This window comes from Mya arenaria, chromosome 6 (genome assembly GCF_026914265.1).
Source record: "Mya arenaria isolate MELC-2E11 chromosome 6, ASM2691426v1".
Taxonomy (NCBI): Eukaryota; Metazoa; Mollusca; class Bivalvia; order Myida; family Myidae; genus Mya; species Mya arenaria.
The window spans coordinates 12,623,668-12,645,438 of NC_069127.1; the positions used below are offsets into that span (position 1 = coordinate 12,623,668).

At 35.1% G+C, this 21,771-nt stretch overlaps 1 protein-coding gene across 3 annotated transcripts in view; it reads left to right on the forward strand.

The window, feature by feature from the left end:
* The window catches only part of LOC128237326 (E3 ubiquitin-protein ligase rnf213-alpha-like), a 111,919-nt gene that overhangs the window by 74,757 nt on the left and 15,391 nt on the right, over positions 1 to 21,771 (forward strand). For all 3 annotated transcript variants that reach the window (XM_052952742.1, XM_052952744.1, XM_052952743.1), the window contains 29 exons: positions 1,205 to 1,398; positions 1,627 to 1,815; positions 2,926 to 3,040; positions 3,506 to 3,697; positions 4,371 to 4,510; positions 4,687 to 4,894; positions 5,475 to 5,620; positions 7,558 to 7,747; positions 8,102 to 8,237; positions 8,549 to 8,699; positions 8,955 to 9,120; positions 9,653 to 9,815; positions 9,983 to 10,212; positions 10,455 to 10,682; positions 11,742 to 11,935; positions 12,072 to 12,177; positions 12,337 to 12,437; positions 12,624 to 12,812; positions 13,226 to 13,477; positions 15,395 to 15,521; positions 15,651 to 15,928; positions 16,094 to 16,211; positions 16,519 to 16,635; positions 17,179 to 17,289; positions 17,623 to 17,676; positions 17,861 to 18,052; positions 18,369 to 18,465; positions 18,987 to 19,021; positions 21,591 to 21,688. In XM_052952742.1, coding sequence (XP_052808702.1) covers positions 1,205 to 1,398; positions 1,627 to 1,815; positions 2,926 to 3,040; positions 3,506 to 3,697; positions 4,371 to 4,510; positions 4,687 to 4,894; positions 5,475 to 5,620; positions 7,558 to 7,747; positions 8,102 to 8,237; positions 8,549 to 8,699; positions 8,955 to 9,120; positions 9,653 to 9,815; positions 9,983 to 10,212; positions 10,455 to 10,682; positions 11,742 to 11,935; positions 12,072 to 12,177; positions 12,337 to 12,437; positions 12,624 to 12,812; positions 13,226 to 13,477; positions 15,395 to 15,521; positions 15,651 to 15,928; positions 16,094 to 16,211; positions 16,519 to 16,635; positions 17,179 to 17,289; positions 17,623 to 17,676; positions 17,861 to 18,052; positions 18,369 to 18,465; positions 18,987 to 19,021; positions 21,591 to 21,688 — 4,517 coding nt within the window. The remainder of the gene's footprint in view (positions 1 to 1,204; positions 1,399 to 1,626; positions 1,816 to 2,925; positions 3,041 to 3,505; positions 3,698 to 4,370; positions 4,511 to 4,686; positions 4,895 to 5,474; positions 5,621 to 7,557; positions 7,748 to 8,101; positions 8,238 to 8,548; positions 8,700 to 8,954; positions 9,121 to 9,652; positions 9,816 to 9,982; positions 10,213 to 10,454; positions 10,683 to 11,741; positions 11,936 to 12,071; positions 12,178 to 12,336; positions 12,438 to 12,623; positions 12,813 to 13,225; positions 13,478 to 15,394; positions 15,522 to 15,650; positions 15,929 to 16,093; positions 16,212 to 16,518; positions 16,636 to 17,178; positions 17,290 to 17,622; positions 17,677 to 17,860; positions 18,053 to 18,368; positions 18,466 to 18,986; positions 19,022 to 21,590; positions 21,689 to 21,771) is intronic.

The following is a 21,771-nucleotide window of genomic DNA, read 5'->3' on the forward strand; positions in this document are numbered from 1 at the left end:
GATAAAAGGATGTGCGAGTGATAACTCGACAGCGCCTGCACCTATGGCCCTCAAACTTGACTTGTAGGTTGGGCCTGACCAGTAGATGGCCCGTATTGATTTTAAGGGGTCAAAGGTCAAGGTCACAGTGACTTTGAAAGCAAACTCGACAATTCCTGGACCTATGGTCATCAAACTTGACATGAGGGTTGGGCCTGACCAGTAGATGACCCCTCTTGACTTTGGGGGTCATCGGGCCAAGGTCAAGGTCACAGTAACCTTTGAAGCAAAAAGTTAACATCTTCTCCCGTTGATATCTCAACAATGCCTGAATCTATGATCATCAAACTTGACATGGAAGTTGGGCCTTACCAGGAGATGACCCGTATTGATTTTAGGAGTCATTGGGTCAAATGTCAAGTTCACAGTGACCTTGAATGCGAAAATGTTTCGAGTGATAACTCGACAATGCCTGCACCCATGACCCTAAATATTGACTTGGAGTTGTGTCTTCCCTGTATATGACCCCTTTTGATTTTAGGGGTCATTGGGTCACAGTGACCTTGAGCTAAAAAAGCTTGTCTGTGTGATAACTTGTCAATGCCTGCACCCATGGCCCTCAAACTTGACATTTAGATTTTTGGTGACCAGCTGATGACTCCTTTGTATTTTGAGGTCATAGAGTCAAAGGTCTTGGTCATAACACACTCTCTCCTCACACTTTGAATGGTCATAATCTTAAAACTGCCTCAACGGCATCTAATGTAAGTGAAAAATCAGCTGTCATTTCGGTCCATGCAAAGGGGGGGGGGGGCAAAATGTTTGACAAACATCTCTTGTTTAATCCTGAGGCTTTAGGCATATGGGTATATAATTATTCAAGATTATTATCAGTATACATGTTGCCAGAAAAAAATAAGCACTCGCTCAGCAAGTTTCATACTTTGGCTTTAATTTTTTTTTGAGTAATGACCCTAGTGCATATGAGAGAACTCAAACAACTTGGGTTGGCGTTTGTCGTCTTGTTGTATTATTTTGGTATATCATATTTGAAACCTGTTGAAAAGTTGTCACTGATATGTTTGAGAGATTTTAAAAGATTTTCAATTATATATCTCATTATTGGTCAACTGTTTTGGTGTTGACAATTAAAATGACTTTTGTTTATAGATTTGCTATTTGTATTTTATTGTCTAGTTTAACATTTTCTTGATTAATATTTTAGGTGTGTAGAAACATCAACAAGATCAAGGTTTGTATGGAAACGGGGAACACCGTTGTTCTGCTCAACCTTGACAACCTATATGAGAGTTTGTATGATGCCCTCAACCAGTACTATGTCTACTTTGGCGGTGAGAGATACGTTGACCTTGGACTCGGGACACACAGAGTGAAGTGTCCTGTTCATAGAAACTTCAGGTAACATTCTTTATTGTGGATCAATATTTGGGTCTTGTCATGTTAATAATGATTTTTTTTAAACAACTTTTTTGTTCTTTAACATAAATTATTAAAGTGACCATTCTCATCACGCTGTTGGCTACAAGTCAGACATTACAAAAAAAATGACAACTTTGACAGATTACTTCTGCTAACAAAATTGGTTTAAATAATAGAGGAAGACGCTTAAAGTTAATTTGTTTTCAGGCTGATCGTGGTTGCTGAAAAACAGACGGTGTACAAAAAATTCCCGATCCCGTTAATAAACCGCCTTGAAAAGCATTTCCTTACCGTGAACACCATTCTGAATGACATACAGCAGCGGCTTGTTTTAGAGCTGGAAGAATGGGCCAACGACTTCGCCAGTCAGAATGATGGCAACAGTTTCAATCGAAGGTAAACCTTCATTGTAGTCTTCTGGTTTTTTTTACTGAATTTGTAAGGTAAACATGACAAAAGGTTAATGTGTGCAAACATAGTTCGGCCTTTGGCGTAATTTAATAAGGAACAAACTTTCAAGTATACGGTAGTTTCATTTATTTAGTATGAGGTATGTCCGTAAAGTTAGAGGAAAAGTTAATAAAATCACACAAAGATGTATCAAACTTCGAAAGATAAACAGTCTCATGACTTTATTCCAATACATAAAGGCAGGTCTTATTCCAATACATACAGGCAGGTCTCAATGTACATTCATCACTCTGTTTAATCGGACACTTATTTTTTTTATAAGCATATTTGAGCACAAAGTGCTCAAGGATGTGCAAATGTGGTAGATGGGTTACCCGCTCGAGGTCATCCGTTTGCCGTCAAAAATTGATACAAATGATATTTCCTTTTATACCTCGGTCAAACTTTCCATGAATGATCCTTAGGTTGCACAATTTCCAAAAATCATGTTTTCAATTCAGGATTTGTTCCCATGAATGTGAAAGCACTTCGAAATTACAAGGCCCAGAGCTTATACATATATCATGCATTGTCCAGTGGGTCAAGATCATTTAGTGTTTGCCTCAGGGGTCAAACTTGGCCTCGCCCTTGTGGTCACTTGATATACATTGACTTCTATAAGGAAAATATTTACAAATAGTCCTCCTTAAAAATGACAAGTTCTATAGATGTAAGATATTAGGGATGTAGGAGTGTCTAGAGTGTGTCTATTAAGGTTGATCATATCATGCAAATGAAGAAAACATGTTCAAGTTGTGTTCTGGGGTCAAATGTTTTGAGTAACCACCGACCATTAATTTTCATGGTTATTTCGCTTAGATGAACTCCTTTCATAAAGTGCTAAAAATTCAATTAAGAAATTTTACCAATTGCACTATTCAAATGCTAAATTAGTTTTGGACTTCATTTCAAAGTATATCAAAAACATGAAATCTGCCACAACTAATCCATATGATTATGTTATATATTATAATGATTTCGTTTGTTGTATTATTACGTTAACATTAATATATTTCAACAACTTTACGGACACGCCTGGTATTGTGTTATTTTCAGAAGCTCCAACCGTGTAATGAAAGTAGAAGACGTTTTCATTGGTTTCCACAAGGATACATGTTCAGCTATTATACTGGATGTTTCACAAAAATACCCAAATAAAGAAGGAAACGAGGTCAGTAAGACGTCAGTTAAGTCTTGTTCAACAATCGATTGTATTCTTAAGAATTTTTGTTACTGGACGTTTGATACAATTTTGGTTCAATTTCTTTCCGTTTTCAAGTTATCAAAGACATTAACATTGCTTTTTAAAAGAATTAAGGCACAAACGATAATTGTAAGTGTCTGTAAAGTTTATTTTTAAACTTTTGACTATTTAGCTTGTTTCTGTAGTTTTTCTTCTAAATATCTATACATGCATCAATGGTTCGGTTTTTATTTTTCAAAACTCAATAATAGATTTGGTCTAATTAGTCTAATTATAATTCGTTAAAAAGAAAGGAAAGTGAGAGTAATGATAGTAGTACGATGAACTTACTTTCGGTCAATTGGCTAACAATAAAACATTTGTGTAATACATATTTATAATCGATAACATTATTATATAATTATATGTTAAATTTCGTTCTCGTTGTTAAAGCTTTTAGAAGCCGGCAAACTGCTGCTACTTTGGTGTGCAACTCCGGAGAGTGTAGTCCGAAGTAACAAATTAGACGAACGTCAACATCAGAGGTTTCAGACGTACTACCATGAACAACAAGCACATGGGAGCCTGATTTCATACCTACAAATGAAGCTGAAGCAAGAGAAAGTTGAACAGATATTTGCTCAGGTATGATGGCTCTTCAACTTAATCAGAGTAGTTTGTTTACCCCAACCGATTAGAAGGTTTCAGAATTGGGATATTATTTTTGCCTTGTCCTTCAGTCTGTCCTTCACATTTTTCTTCTGTCTGGAACCATATCATGCTACGGATTGGTCAGATGATATTCAGTCTTAGACAGAATCATGAAATCTACCGCTTGTAAATGCAAATCACATGGGGGGTAAAAACTAGGTCACTATGTCAAATGTTAAGAAAATGTTTTGAACACACTAGAGACATTATATTTTGTCCAATACTCATGAAACTTTATCAGAATATCATTGATGAAACTAGGTAATTTGATATCAACTAGGTAACTAGGTCAAATCTTAGAAAATATGCCTGGTGATATATTTATGAAACTTAATCAGAATGTTTTCCTTAATAAAATCAATGACTAGTTTGACACATGAAGTCAAAAACTAGGTCACTATGTAAATTATAATTTGTTTCAGACATTCACCTAAACTTTAATGTTACCCTGGAAAATACGCAAATGTGTAGGTACATAAAACTTCCGTAAATTGTGATGAGTTGTGCACCGCGACAAATGTTTTTCTGCAAACAATTCTCCTGCTGTAAATATATATTTTTTAAGGCAACATGTATTTAATGAATACTAGATATTTTTTTTACCAAGGTGACAACACACAACAAGCTACTTGCGTCAGTTCATAAGCAAGATATCAGCTTAGAACTTGGCATAGATGTTAACAGAGTAATCCTTTTGGAGACTCTTTCCTCCTTTGATACAGAGCAACAGTTTACAAACAGAGTTCAGTAAGTACATAAAAATGATTAAAACGATGAAGTTGGTGTTTTTTACAAAACTAATTTTTATTGAATAACAATGAATATCACATTAAATAAATCTAAATGTTACAGTGAGTTTTTTGCTCATTAATTCATTGAAGCATGTAAGGAATGTACGTTGCATTTTATCGTGCTCATTTCAGGCAACACTTGCAGACAGCCGGAACTGGTGAAAGCTTAATGTTGGTTCAATGTGATTCCGGTGATGTTCATTCAAACCTGATCGCTTGTGCCCGTTACATTGTTATGGCAGAATACGAAAAGGCAAGAGAACTTTTACGAGCTCCAGTGCACGTCATCTTCATTCTACAGTTACCTCGAAAGGCGGGTGGATGCTTCACCGGATTTCAGGTAAAGTTGTGCAAATCTTCTGTAGCTGATAGTTTGCACTAGATGTTCAGTATCTTTATGCGTGTAAGAAAAAATATTCTTGCATATCTAAAACTATAAGGACAAATTGATGTTCTAAATGCTTTTTGTATACATTTCACTAAATAATGCGTGCATGTATATTTACCGACATTACCGCCATGGTGCGCAATTATTTGAAGTCAATGTCAAATAACCCCCGAGAAACGTTGCTGTTTATTTCTTGTTTTGCGATTTTTAAATCTCATATCTTATTTTGACTGTGCTCTAAAACACCTCACTTATAATGCTTATTATTATCTATTAAAAAAGTATTCTGAAATGGCACATTGTTGCACGTAAAGTATTTTAAAAGGGTTGGGAAGAATTTTCCAGGACTAATTCATGGCAACGCATATCTATAATAAAAGAATTATTTGTATTTTCAAATTAGAACTGATTTCTGACACATAAATTGCAGGCAATGTATTTATTAAAGCATAAAAACTATTTTTTTTATTGATTCAAAAAAATCTTTGATTTATTCAAATAAATATTAACTTGTTTAAAATCTACACTGCAGTGCGGCCGTTGGCATTCAGTCCACATAGATGATTTATGCCCGGAGAGTACCCAGATGCCGGATATCCAAGACCTGCAGGGTAAAACTGTCAGTGGCATCTTTCACAGCGTGGTCAGGAAACATAGTCCACCTAGTGACATAGATGAGTATGTTTATTTTGTGGATAAAATAATGGCCGCTTTGTTCTGCTTGATTGTTATTGATTCGCAATGAAACAATATTCATTCACTTCATTTGAAGATTATTTACTTGCATACACAGATTTAACTCAGATTTGCAGTTGAACATGTGTTAGAGTGTTTGCCTACGAAGTTATGGGTCATTGGTTAGAATATTTATGCGAAAAGCTACAGAAACTAGCTCAGTAGCAAAAAGTTTTAACATAAACCCGGTTTAATGGCACTGGGTAAACGTCAAAGACATAGAACAAACAAGAAACATGGAAGAACAGCACAAAACTCCACAAACAGCACAGTGCATACATACTATATATAAAAAATCTGGGTATGTTTATCAAGGATTGCCTTGGAACGGTCAGTAAAATGTAAATTTACTGGGGGGTTAAACCAGTTTATGTGCACAAACCTCACTCTTATCCCAACAATCCTAAATAAAGATCAAATGCAAAAGGTAAATCTTATCAAAGTATGCATTAACTTGAGGAAACTTAACAAATAAACCTATAGGTAAACCCCAAGTACTTCTATGATTAGAGATCCCAACTCTTATCTGCAGACGGAGGAATACAATTCAGAGCACCTAATGCAAAAACTTGTCAAAGATACGATGCAGTAATTGTTTGAAACTATGAACATCACACACAGTCTGCATAATAAAATAAAAGGTTAAAAACTATGTGATCATAGAGTTTCATAATAAAAAGCATCATTGTACTAAAACTGGGAACAAATAAAGAAAACATTATTAAAATTAAAAGCGACATGTATTAGCTAATCTTTCCTTTCAAATTATTTGAAAATGTAAAATATTTAAAGAAAATGAAGTCACATGCCAAAACACTCCGAGTCAGCCAAAAAAGTTTCAGCCAAAAAAGGTTTTAAAGATAACATGAATTTGCAAAATCTTCATAAAATCAAAGGACTCAAAGCTTAGTTATGTAAGGATGCTATATTCAACCCTATATTTTGTTTCAGGAATTCATCTTCAAAAACTAGAAGGCAAGTGCTCTTCAAAATATTGCCTTTATATCCAAGTAATTCATTGAGTCTATCTGCCCATCTACCTGCTGGAAACATTTTAATTTTACGAATTTTCTTTAAAACATCACCATAAAAATCGGGATGAGCAATACTATTAGCAATCAGCGATTTAAGACCTATATTTTACTTTGATATGAGATAATAATGACCATTAACAAATTTCGAGAAAGTTTTCCTTAATCTATAATATCGGAAACCCTGTTTTAGAAGTTTTTCCGTCATAAGTTACTGCGAGAGCTGAATTTTTTATATCTGTACATATTTTAGCAAATCTTATCAACTGTGCAATAAAAACACCATATGATGGTGAACTAGGAAAATCTCCATCTAAGGAAGGGTAATTAAATATTTTAAAATTATAATCATCACGTTTATCATAAAGATTGATACTCAATATACCTTCCTTTACTTTACTTAAAATGCCATAGCTACTAGTCCATTCTGTTACATACACATGTACATGACATTTATTTACAAGTTGGTTTTCTTGCCAAATGTCAGGACGGACAGATAAAAGAAAAAGCTGTAACATGCCGTAATATTACGACGGTGGCTATTGCTGTTCTATTAACGGTTCGCTTGATAAGTCAGTTTGAATTGTATTCATTTGTCTGCAATAGAGTAGGGGTCCATAATCATTGAAGTTCTTGGGGTGTGCTTTTTAGGTATTTTTGTTTTTGTGTTCTATACTTACTGTGTGTTCAATGTCTTTGGCGTTTACCCTGTGCTATTAAACGGGGTTTATGTTTATAACTTTTGGCTACTGAGCTTGTTTCTGTAGCTTTTGATAGAAATATTGGTTCAATCTCTTAACTTCGAAATATTTCATTTAGCAAGGACATTCGTTGTGTTTTATATTATAGGGAACAAGGAGAAGAAATGGATTGGATTGAAAATGGGACAACTGGCACTCAACAGAATAATCTAGATACGCGTATTGGTGATGGGGCAAATGAAGGAGTGGATGTGATGGACATAGATGCGGAATTCAACAAACAAATTCCGGATGTGCAAAAAGACCTGGCTGAACATCAAAGACAACCAGTTTTAAAGGTTACTTTATACTTCATATGTATATTTTGGTCCCTTTTAATTACGACTTATAATTTTGAACTGATAAATTCATGGAAAGAAAACGTAGAGTTCATGTTATCGCCTTAAAGACAGTCCTTTAGGCATTGACGTCCTGCAAAAAAGTAATATTAGAAACCGCTTAAGATAATCATAGATTTAAATCATGGTACATATGTGTTTAATGCCACTTTGCATATGTGTTTCGATTTTAATCACTCTGAGTAAAATATTTTTCTGGTTCTGCTCTTAAACAACTAAGAGGAATTGATGAGCCCTGGCCTTCAGTTACCATGCTCTTGTGTCGAATGTAATGATTCCTCTAAAATGTTTCAGCTTGATGGGCTGATCATGCAGTGTGTTCAGTCGGCCCTTGCGATGGTCAAAGACAAGGAGGGCTATACACAAAGAGAAACAGAGAGAGTTGATATCGTATTGAAATGTTTAAGACATGACAATAAATCAGAACAGGGTATACATACACATGCACAAACTTAAAACAATTGTATAATCATACTTGTTTAAATTAGTGTACACATGTTATTTTATATTTGTCATACAAACATGATTTCAGGTGAGATATCAAAATATATTCTGATCAAGTAAAACTACTGAACATTGTCACAGAACAACTGCCTTTTTAACTTTTCATAGTCTACATGTTTCCATTTAAATTGTACACTTGTACGATAGCCAGAAGTATACATTTGTGTTGATATCTGAGATTGTCTATGATTAATGCAATGAGAAAAAACTACATTAATGTACTTGCTATAATTGCAGGGGCAGACACTTTCTTAACAGGGTTACAAATACTTATTGGACAATTGTTGAAGGAGAAAGAGGAGACGACGGGAGGAGAGTACATTGCTCGTTTGTGGATGACGCGGGAGGCCGCAGCAGCCGAAAGCATCAACAAGGCTGGCACATTTAGGTAATATAATTTTCTTGCTTGCTTAGTGGTGTATTAAGAAATATGCTTTTTGGGATAATGTTTCTAGGTTGCATTTTTTATAATTTTAATATTGCATTAAAGGTAGCCAAACAAATCGATAGCAACCATCTCAAGCATCCATAAATATTCATCATTATTCTGTGAATTAATAGGGATGATGCATAATTATTAACCGCATTAAAAAAGAAATACCCACCAGGCTAGAAGCATTTTAACATGTTACACTCTTCCTAGGCGGTCGTGTCTGCAGACTATTATCTCAAAAGTGTCCCCGATCCTGGCTGGAATCATTGCATACCTTGATACCAACAGGAATCTTGACCTCATTCACAGTGATGAAGGCTGGAAACAGATGCTGTGGAAGTCGGTCCTTAATACTGAAGGAGCTATTGAACTACAGGTTGTTATGTTTATAGGGTCAACAAGTATACAACACGTTAAAATTGAATTAAAATTTTAACTTGCCAATATACCGAGTCTGACATTTCCAGAATTTATTCAAAATATATTTGATTAGAAGTAATATTAGATTATGATCAAAATAAAGTATAACAAAAATCTACAAAAATATCCAAACAGAATTTGACTATATTTTTAAGTAATGACCACAATGGATTTTTTATATTTAAGCTCTTATTGTGATATCCTTTATATAGTTTGCCTTTAATATTTTTTACATATCGTTTTACAACTGTATGTCTTAATTATAAATTGCCATGTAAAATATATGTTTGTCCGTCCGTCGTCCATCCGTCCGTCGTAGATTGGCGACGTTATTTTCTTCTCTTGGGCAAACATAATTTTGTGAAAATAAATGGTTAGTTTGTTGACGAAGGATTAACATACAACAAAGTACCAGAAAAAGGCTGTTGGTTTTTAATTTGAGCATTCTTGTATGTAGTTGTATACTTGTTATTTTTCTATTCACTCAGTTCTCAGATCTCCAATCTCCAAAGAGACGCAGTGACCTTGGTGAGATGCTTGTTATGACGACCGGTCGTGAAGGTCACATGTTCTCTGCCCGCCTGCCCTTTTCCTGGACGATGATCCAGATGATTGCTGAAGTACTACGGACCATTTTACCCTATAAAGAAGGTTTGTCTTAATGACGTTAAAGTACAATACTAGTATTTGAAATTAAAATTTTAAATCACTTGAAGATATGTGACCTTATTTATGTGTATGCAAAAGTTGTTTGACCATGTCTTTGTATGATTGCCATTATTATTATAAGAAAATGTCCAATTAATATATCTTAATAGAATCAGAGGATGAACAACGCAGAATAGTGGATGAACAAAACCGGAAAGTAGCTATATGTTCAAAGATTGTTGCTGCAAGGCCGATGGGAAATATACTGAATCAACTTGTGGATAATATCCAGGAAGGAAGTGCAGAACAAAAGCATGCCCTTGTTTTGGAAATTGTAGATGAGTACATACAGGACTTTGTGCACACGATGTATTATCATGGACAAGAAGATGAATTCAATGTAAGAATTGTTAACTACACAAGATAAACAGATGCCTAATTATTACTTTTGTTACATACCGCCTATGTTTGATAATAAAATGCAGTATAATTATCTTAAAGCCCTGAAGCAGTGCAATGTTAACTTTGGTTAACTTATGCAATGTGTATAATATGCTGTATATGACTTGATTCTATGTTTTTGTTTTATCTCGTTGAGACTCATTTCATTCTGGAACTAGTATAACAAACATTTTCTTGCAGCTTGTGTGTCAGACAGTGTATTACAAGACAATGGAAATATGTGAGACTTCAAACTCTAAGGGATGCTTGATTGAAAATCTTACTTGTGTACACATTGCATACGAGAGTCTGGCATTGAGACTTGCATACTTCAGAAGCATGAACGGAGTTTGGCCACAGTGTAGCTCGGCCATACTCGAGGTCAAGAAAACCAACCCGGATCATTTCATGTTCAAGGAACGAGAGTTTGTAGGTTTTTCTTTACTTTTGTCATATATAGTTATGTTTTTAAGCAGAGAGTAACAGACATATTTATACAAAACTGGAGCTGAGAATAATTAGAGTATACCATAGTTAGATTCAATGTGTTATAAGCAGATATTTAATTGTATTGTCAAGATTAAGGATGTCTGCGCACAGATTACATAGGCTGGTATATGGCATAAACAAGCTGCTATACCTTATCAGGAAAGGAAATGTCATTTAAATGATGTACTAGAATATGAATATCATTTTAATCTTGAATGTTAATTAAAAACTGATATAAGAAAATCTTACATAGATAAATGTTATTATGAAAGACCGAATATGATTAAAGATGCACTCTTACTCCCAAGATTTACCACAATTAATGTCATTGTTTTAATATTCCAAAACGGATGAATAAATGTAAAAAATAATTGATTTTATGAAGGATACAAAGTTTAATTTGAAAAAGAAATGTGCATAAAACACGGTGTTTCTACCTTATATATATCACAGTAAATCTTTTAGCATTCACCAATGATTTAATATTTCTGCGTTTTCTGTTATTAAATACAGGGTTACAAACTTGTTATAAGTAGTTAATATTTTCCATAGGTTTATCAGTAAAAATTGATGTTTGTTATACCTGTGTATGTATTGATTTTGAATAAGAGTGTCACTTTATATTGATAGAATTACTCACGTCTCAACATACCACTGTAGATAGGAAATTATCGATGAATGTATTTAAAGCTTTCGAGTTGAGAAATACCTACTATTAATTACGGATCACATTTATGTATTCCTTTCGCTATGTTTATCTTCTGCTATGGTTCTGTGATTGTTTAATCAATCTGTAAGTGTATGATGTATTAAATGACCATTAAGTTAACTATGTTATATGCATAAATGAATTTTACTGATTCTGTCCACATGTAGAACTTTCAAAAGGTTTAATGGTAAGATTTGTGTGGTCATTCAACTTTTTTTGTAGGAAGACTGTGCTTGAAAAATGAAATTAAATGTAAAATGACAAAACCAATTACGTATTTACTATTTCAGACATTCTCTGTGTTGTGTCTGTTGATCGAGAATTTAAACCCAAAACCTCAAGAATTAAATGAAGAAGTACAGAGAGGGAAGTGGCTCCATAAAGTCCATTTGTACAGACCCGTGATCGAGAAAGTGCTAAATCTGCATTCAGAAGACCCGGCTCTGTATGGAAGTCACAGTGAATTATCCGTACGAAGGGCCAAGTATGTTGATTTTCTTACGGTTTAATAACATAATCCTTTACAATTTATATATATCAAGTTTGTTTCACGTATTTTATGTGTGTTGTAATGTTGGATACAGGTACATTTTGAAATCTGACTTCCTCAATTATTTTAGATCAACCTGGGGTCGCGTGATCGTAATGAAGCTTTTCATCGAGCATGTATGCATCAAGGATGAAAGAGAAGCAATAACCATCAAATATTGTATGCCACTTTGGAAGGTAGGTGATATTAGTACTGTTATTAGACCTTTTTACTTTTCTTGCAAATCATGTTAACCTTGTCAAAGAAAATGGTGTACTAGATGATGAAGTTATGCAAGAAGTGTTGGCATGTTGTGTTCTTGTTTAATAAAAAATACCATGACTTTTCAAATGCAGATACTGGGAGAAGAAGTTGACATGAAAGAACGAAAATCCTTCGAAGGCGTTGAGAAATTTTTAAAAGCGTGCAACCAAAATGCATTGAAGACATTCAATGGGTAATTAATAAAGATAATTCATAATACCACCCTTCACATAAAATGCATAAGCCTATTTAAAGGGTTGTGCCTTTTTTTTAAAAACACCTATGTTTATGAATAATGGATATCTTTTCTTAGCCAACTGTATTGAGGTTCTCAACGCTGTTTATGAGAGCATTTTACTATTGGCTTGTCCATTCACAGAGCGGAGATTAAATGCTGTAGATGTGAACAGAAGCTAGAAGGCCCGCCAGTCACCTTACCTTGCAAGAACAAAGATGTTCTTTGTGATGCCTGCCTGCGAGAGATGAAAGCTCTCGACCATGATGTGTGCCCTAAATGTCACGAAAATCTAGGGCAAGAGTGGCAACCGTTACATATGAAAGAGAAAAGGTAAAATAGTTGTGTAGTTACATGTACTTTTACAGTATTTAGCTACAGTTTAATGCGTAAAGTTATGATGATAACCTTATTTAACTAAAGTGAAAAAGTCGAGTTTTAACATGCAGATTATGGCTATATTTATGACTTTCCATTTGATAATTTAGATTGGGGATGTCATGCATTAATATCATGAATACATTTGTCAATTGTTATGGCCTCTTTTTAGTTTAAATTTGAAAGTGCGTGTTTGTTATTCTTTTGAATGCAATGTTCTTTGGCTGAGAGTGATGAATAATTGTTGTTTGTTGCTGAAATCCAATGCCAATGGTAATGGAAGTTAAACATGCATATTGAAATTAAAACACCCAACAGCTGTTTCCAATCATGTTCTTTTGAACAATAATTTATTTCTATTACGATAGCAAAGAAAGAGGGCAGCTCATCCAATACCAGAAGAGGTGTAACACCTTCTTCATGGATGTTGTCGCTCAACTCTGTTTTTCGGACGGACATCCACCATCACGCAATGTGTTGGACAAGTTGCTTGGATACGTCACCTGCTCGGCAAGAGATAGTCCTCTGCAGTTTACAAAGAACATGACTATTTTTGAGACCGGACTGGACCCTAACCCAGTCTTTAGGTCATTCCTTCTACAGTTGATGCTGAAATCTAGGTAACGCAAAACGTTTCTCATATATCCAACTCAAAAGTAATATTTACATACATCTGGGATCGTATTTATGAAGCACTTTAGTAAACATTTCCAACCGATTGCAGATGTCTTTTTTATACTCCTCGTTTACCTCTTGTTGATACCTAGTAGTTTGTTCGTCGGTTTGCCAATCAATCAGTCTTGTCCCTACGATAACTCATGAAAGGATCGACAGATTTAGATAATTTTGTTACACATCTTTTGCTCCATAAAATAAAGGTTAAAGTCGACTAGGGTTTAAAACACTGACTTTAATGGAGTTATGGCCCCTTTTACCTACAAATAGCCAAAAATACTGTGACCAGACAATAACTCTCAAAAGGATTAACACATATGAATATGTTTTTTCTACATTTGTTGAAAACCATGAAATAATAAGTTTGACTCTGATTACAAACCAGTAAGTCTTGATGACGTTATGACCCATTTTGATCCATTTTGAATCGTACATTTGCCAAAAATACTGTGTCTACGCTTTAACCCATTTAAGGAGATAGATTGAAATGATTTTTGGTACAAATGTTTAAAGCCTTGATTTACAGATCTAGATCACTACTACTACTAAATTGAAAAAAATAGTTGACGGATACTGATACAAATTGGTGTGTAAGTAGCAAATTTGGAGAGGTAGCTTGGGATTTCTTTTAAGAGGGGAAGGGTCAAGTTTACGTTAAGTAAAAACCAGAAAAATTGTTTTCAGCCAATGACTCATGTTAGGATTGATGAATAGTGATTCAACTTTAAAACCCCAGTCAATTTACTGTTTGACCGTTCCATGGCAGTACCTAACAATCCTTGAAAAACACAACTAGTTTTTTTATATAGTATAACTTATGCACTTGTTGTTTGTGGAGTTTTGTGTTTTTGTTTGATGTTTCTTGTTTGTGATTGTTTTGTTTTTGTGTTCTATGTCTTTGGCGTTTACCCTGTGCCATTAAACGGGGTTTATGTTGAAACTTTTGGCTACTGGGCTTGTTTCTGTAGTGTTTCATATGAATATTGTAAGGATTGATGAATAGTGATGTGACTTGGTGTGTAGGTAGTTCACGTGAATAGCTCCGTTTGAATTATATTTGTGGAGGTGGGGGTCAAGATCAAGGCTATGAAGGTTACGAAATATACTTAACATATAGTAATTTATGTCTATTTCTCATAAAGGTTTAGAGAAAAGCTCTGTTTTTTTCTTACTCATGCAAAAATGAGCTGGTTATAATTCATATTGCCAAATAAAAAACCTGTGTCAAGTCATTGCGGCTAGTGTACATAGTTGTGTTTCCTTTTAAACTAAGAATTGCCAAGAATACGGTGTCCAAAAGATAACGCATAAAAATACTACTTAAAATAGTTGATATGAATAAGGTATAAAAGAACGCTACAGGAATCGGTCTGCGTAATATTTTTATGTTGTAGATTATCCCGCCCTGAAACAAAATTTCAGCAAAAGAATATCGCCAAAAAGTGCAAAAATATCACACACGTTTAACAACGCTGTAGGCATGTCTTTGTGTTAAATTCACTAAGTTTTGATTGGGGGAAATGTATAACGGTTTTCAGAGGTATAGGCGTTCCCTTCTTAGATTGTCTCAGAGTTGTGGTGAGAAAATCAAAATATGTGTTATCAAGTTATTGGTACGCAAAGGACATCAATCTTTCAATGTTTTCAATTACATTTTTATTTTAGAACCTCTGTAACAACATTGCTCCTTGTGAAACCAATTTCCTGACAAGTATTTTTGTTGTTCAATGGATGTTTAACCCGAAAATATATGTTTATTTTCTTCACATTTTTGCATGTTATTTTGTCCTCTTAGTTTTTGAAGGAGTTCTTATTGTGAGTTGGCTATTTATAACTTGAAAAATGATATCATGTATTTACAGTGAAGAAGAGTTTGTGAATGAAAGCCTGAAAAGATACATCGAGCAGGCTCAAAGTTTTTTCCGAAAAGAACCAACGGTACAACAGAATCTGGTTGACCTTAGTCTACTAATTATTCAGTGTTTAGAGGTATGAGCACAGATAAAATACTGTTTTGGATATTTACAGGAACGTTTATGTCATGCATATCTGATCCATTATGGCACGTTCACATATCACTTAAACCTATTATGTTCTTGTACTACAATAAACTTTCAGGATACAATGCTTCAAAAATGGCTCGGACAACACATGCATAGTTGGTCTTATGTTATCCATCTTCTGGAAACTGCTGGCGAAAGCCTTGTTGACAATAAACTTACGATCGAGAAACTGTATAGTATCGCCAGAACACGTGTTGGCCTTTCCCAAGTTGTGAGAGTGATTGCCGACATCGTGAATGCAGGAACCGAGCTTCAGACACTTACCAATGAACAGCGAAATGTGATTGACTCTGCGAAACAACTTTGCACAGCTTTCCAGTTGAAGTGGCCAAAGTAATTGTTAAATTTACGTTAAAAATAAATATATCAATTGTACAACACTTAAAAGGTCTTATTGATGCTCGTGTTACTTAATGTATTTATGGTATGGACCAAACTTTTTCAAGTAACATTGTGATTTATAATTAAGAATTTGTATGTTCTGATGTCCCATCTTAGGATATTTCTTGTGAAGCACCTGTGTCGCTACTACGGTATTGACGTTTACCAGTCCATATGTCGACATCGTACCACGCTGCTGAGGTGGATCGTGATTGAGGAGTTGGAAAGAGATCAGGTAACAAGGACATTATACTTAAAGAATCAGGTGGCCTTTTTCGAAGATACTGTCATAGCTATTATGTTGTCTTTGGCATTCTGCTTGTTGGTGTAAAGCAGAAACTGTAATGTCCGACACAACTAGAGACATAAGCTCAGGTACATTGCAAGACCCGTGACTTAAATGGATATTAATTTACATGTCTTCGTGCTGATTTGTAGCATTGTTGCTAATTATAAAGTTCTGTAAGTATGAAATATAATAAAGTAGTTGGGAGACATTTTTTTCTATCCACTCCTTGAAATGGCACAATGTTTCTTTGTAGACACAAGAGGTGTCAGACCGCTATGTTGTGTGTGGAGATGGCTATGTTGAGATCAGGGAGGCACTATCACAAGTTATCCTTGGAGAGGACATCGGCATCCTGGAAGATCAACTACAGGTACATGATGGTTGTAGCCATATATTATAGAGTTGTTTGGGTTTGGATTAGTCTCAATAGAATGGCTTACATTGTTGACTGTGTATGCGATTATGTGTAGCCCAGTAGTGACTACTGAGACTGAGTAAGTTTACTTCTTAGACGGAGTCATTTGACTACTTAGACGGAGTCATTTGTCTTCTTGACTACTTAGACGGAGTCATTTGTCTACTTGACTACTTAGATGGAGTCATTTGTCTACTTGACTACTTAGACGGAGTCATTTGTCTACTTGACTACTTAAACGTAGTCATTTGTCTACTTGACTTCTTAGACGGAGTCATTTGTCTACTTGACTACTTAGACGGAGTCATTTGTCTACTTGACTACTTTGACTGAGTCTGTTGACCACTAATACTAAGCTAGGCATTTCGTGCTTGTGATTATTTTATATAAAGCTTAGAAATTAGCAGATTTTAGCATAAATCCAGATTGTCATTACAAGTATGCCTATTATAATTACAAGTGTGACTATTATTACTATTAAACATGGTTGTTTTATAGGAGCTGCGCACCACAGGAGGTCGTGTCGATACATATCTACAGCTAGCTGTACATAGAGAGATATCATGCTCATATGTCCGTTCAATAGAGAAAAGAACGGCCACCCCAAAGGTAGAAGTTGCAAGATATAATTTAAATTAATATATAATATTTGTCTAATAGAATGAGAATTTTGTAAAATACAGGTAACATATAATTGTTTTTTGTTAGATGACTATGACTCATAGACTCTTTATTTTGATAAAGGTACATCTTAAGTTATTCAAAATTTAATACTATGTTTTATTTATGCATATGGAAATGAATTATTTAAATGTTTGGTTGTGTTATGTTAAATATTATATAAATCTAAACTGTCTGTAAATACAAGTCTTCTATACCATGTATAATAAATAAAAGAAATAATAACCAAATACTTGTGACTTTTTCGTTTAAATATTTTAGTCACTCCAAAAGATCGCAACGTTTTTTGAAGCAACGCAAAGTCAACGAAATAAGGTAAGTTTGGTTCAATTGCAATACTTTTTGTGTCATAAGACATGTCAAACAAGGCAATTTATCTCCACACTTTGAGTAACATGCTTTACCGTCTTAAACTCTAACGCTGTATATAAAAACATAACCTGTTGCACTTGTGGTTAATTCTATATTGTTACTTAGTTTTTAATTTCCTATTCCACAGCCGATATTACGCCTCATGATGAGTAATGAACTTGAACCCCGACACTTGGTGACAGTACAAGGATCTGACACTAGACGTCAAGGCCTTCAATGTTTGATCGTACATTTTATAACGGTGTTGTCACAACTGAATGGAGCCAGAACCCTTCTCCATCTATTTCTTGCAATGATTCAAGGAGATCAGTCTATACGGGTATAGTTTCAGGTTTCGCTCAGTACTTAATGATTTCAATGCATGCGCTACTGTTGTCAACAAAAGAAATACAATGTATTTCATCAATAATTGTAGAAGCCATGTTGTACTACTGTTTAAAATCTCTCACAGGTACGGAAACGCTTCGTTGATTGATGATTAGATAACCCTCTGTTCTAACAAAATATATCTTTTTTAGTTCCTGTGCATAATACATGACAACAAGTTTGAACGTTTATCATTATGATGAATGTCAGTCTAACTAAACGAATAAAAAATGTTTGTTAAAGCTAAGTTATTGACTATTTCCTTTAAGGGTATGTTTTTGCCGACCATGCCACAAGATGATTTTGCTGAAATCCAGGAAGTTATAATGGCCAATTGTAGAGCTGATGAAAATCCATTATTCTATCGTATGTATATTGTTTGGTTTATGTGATACATAATTATCTCCTTTATGCTTTGTAGAATTAAGCTTGCCATTTCGGAAGAAACCAGGAATTCTAATGTGCAGGATTAATCCTGAATTCTGGATTGAGAGGTTAAACAGACCAACCTACAGTTGAAGAAATTGTTTTTTTTTTGCTTAGACAATTCTATCAAAAATAGTAAAAAGTACCTTGAAATGAATATGAATGACTTTTGAAACAATTAAGAAAGTGGTCTAAGCCCCTTTACCCTGATTTGGGCATGAATCCTTCGTGTTCAAACAGATTCCGATATTTTTCGGGATGGACAATTATCCACTGTTAGAACCTCTATGAATTAGAGTTTTGTGTCTTTGTCGTTTATACGATAACAACTTCAGAAACAATTCTATTTGAAATTTCAAAAAAAAACATGTTTAAGGGTAACTGTTGTAAACCCTGTATGTGTCTTTGTCATGCAATAATAGCCTTTAATGTTATAATTTATGTTTCCTTTCTGTTTTCAGGTTGTCCAAATGGACACCCGTATGTGATTGGAGATGTGAGTAAAGTAATTCGTAATGGTACTTGACAGAAACCTATCATTTTGAAGATTTTACATATATTATTTATGCCTGTCGAGGAGGCAACACTATTCCATTTTGAAATTAAATTGTTGTCAAATGGATATGTCATGGGCGTAGCTAGTCCTCTTGGATTTACAGTTGTGCTTTGGGGGTTTCTGGGGCATGCTCCCCTGTGAAAATTTAAAAAACATGGTACAATCTTTTGCATTCTGGGCGGTCTGAGGTGCTTTATTTTGTACTGGAAAATGGGAAGTTTTAGGATCATGTAGTCAAGTATACATACGACAACTTTGGCTGGGTTTTTTTTGAATTTTTTTAGTCAGTATCATGTGGATTCAGCCACGTTCTCGCGCCTGTATGTAATAAAATGGTGAACATTTATGTAAATGCCAATGGTCATTGCTACTTATAAAAAGCAAGTATTTATCTTTGGTTTATTTTGTACTGGCATAGCCATAGTTAGTCGTCTGTTGCTCTTAACACAAGAGCAGGAACGTGATAAATGTCCCGAAATACCTCTTTGGACTGATAAGCCATTATTATGCCCCCCCCCCCTTCGAAGAAGGGTGGGGGGTATATTGCTTTGCACATATCGGTCGGTCGGTAGGCCGTTCGGTCTGTCGGTAGAACGAAGCTTGTCCGAGTGATTACTCGCCAATTCCTGGACGTATTGTCATCAAACTCAACATGAAGCTTGTACCCCTATTGATTTTAGGTAAAATTTAAAGGTTTAAGATTTTAAAGGTAAAAGGTTGTCAGAACTTTTCCGAATGATAACTCAACAATGCCTAGACCTACGGTCATCAAAGTTGACATGGGGATGGGCATGACCAGTTTATGACCCCTATTGGTTTTAGGGGATCATCAGGTCAAAGGTCAATGTCACAGTGATCTTGAATTTTAAAAGGTTTTTCAAGTTATAACTCAACAATGCATGCATACATGGCTTGGAGGTTTGGTCTTACCAGTTGATCACTCCTTTTGATTTTAGGGGTCATCGAGTCAATGGTCTAGGTCACAGTGACCTTGAACGAAAACACGGCATATCCTGCCTGGACCTGTGATCATCAAACTTGACATGAATGTTGGGTCTGACCAGTGGATGACCTTTATTAATTTTAGGGGTCATCGGGCCAAAGGTAAAGGTCAAAGTGACCTTTAATGCGAAAAGCGTAACTAAACTTCTTCAAGCAATTTCACAACAATGCCTGGATCCAAGATCATTGAACAAGACATGGAGGCTGGTCCTGACAAGTAGATGACCCCGTTTGATTTTAGAGTTTATTGGGTCAAAGGTCAAGGTCACAGTGACATTGAACGCAAAAAGCATGACTATGGGATAACTCAACAATGCCCGCACCTATGGCCTTCAAAATTGACATTTAGGTCGGGGGTGACAAGAAGATGACCCCTATGTATTTTGAGGTCATAGAGTCAAAGGCCATATTTACTTATTCCCTGCTGCTAAGAGGATACATTTTTATCTGCAAATGTCAGCCATCATCTGAACATGATTAAAAACTGTACCTACTATCATCACTCTTTGAATTGTCATAATCTTAAAACTGCCTTAATGGCATCCAATGTCAACATCAATTTACCTGTCATTTCGGTACATGCATATTTCATTCAGGCACTCAGGGGGCATTGTCTTTAACAAACATATCTTGTTAATTAGGCCATAATGACCTACCCTACATTCCCATGAAGTTTGGAAATATGAATGTGTATCTTTTTAAATAGCAACGTATACGCATGGTAGGTAATTGCAAGATGTAGTAGATGTCAACTCGTCTCTGGATGAAAGCTTCATTCAGTTTTTGATCGGAAACGAATATTGAGCTAAAGGTTCCCACAACCTTGACCTTTGTCCAACTGACCTCAAAGTTGAGTACATCTGCTTGTCATTATCATCCTGCCTACCTAGTTTGAAGTTCCTGTGACTGAACAAATTTCAGTTATTGATAAAAAGCAGATTGTCATTTCGAGGTCATCACATCTTGAATCTTGACCCACTGCATTCAAATTCAATAGGTTTCATCTGCTGGCCATTATTAACATGCTTACTCACTTTCGGGGGCCTCAAAATCAAAAGGGTTAATCTGCTGCCCATTGCCAACCTGGCATTGAACGTATATTGGCCTTAGTGTTATTCAGTTATTGATCTTCGGTCCACAGGGACGGACGGATTGATAGACGGTATGAGTACTATATGCCGCCCTTCTGGGGCATAAACGTTCAAGATATGTTGTAATTGCCTTTTCGTGTAATTGGTGTTGGCGTCGTTGTAGCGCTTAAACGTTACCATTGGCTTCTACTCAAAAAGATAAAAAAGATCCAATGAAACTTGGTAAACATGTTGCCAGATGTTATCGTTCACGTATAGCTCATTACCCAAACTTTGATAATAAGTGACTGGTGCTCCTTTTTATTGAAGAAAAACAGATGAGGAACAGTCTTGTTTTCATTGATATAAAAGCATTTCTGTTTTTTAAATATATTTAAGCTTATTTGAAGCATGTTCTAAAATTTTATCTATTTTAGTGCGGGAGACCATATTCTGTTGGGAAATGTAAAGATTGCGGTGCTGAAATTGGCGGTCACCGTCATCAGGCTTTACCAGGGAATGTTAAACATGCCGGGTATTGAGCATCATTATCATATTTTATTAGATAACAAGAAAAAAATCACGTTAATTTGATTGCTTACATGCTACATAATTATA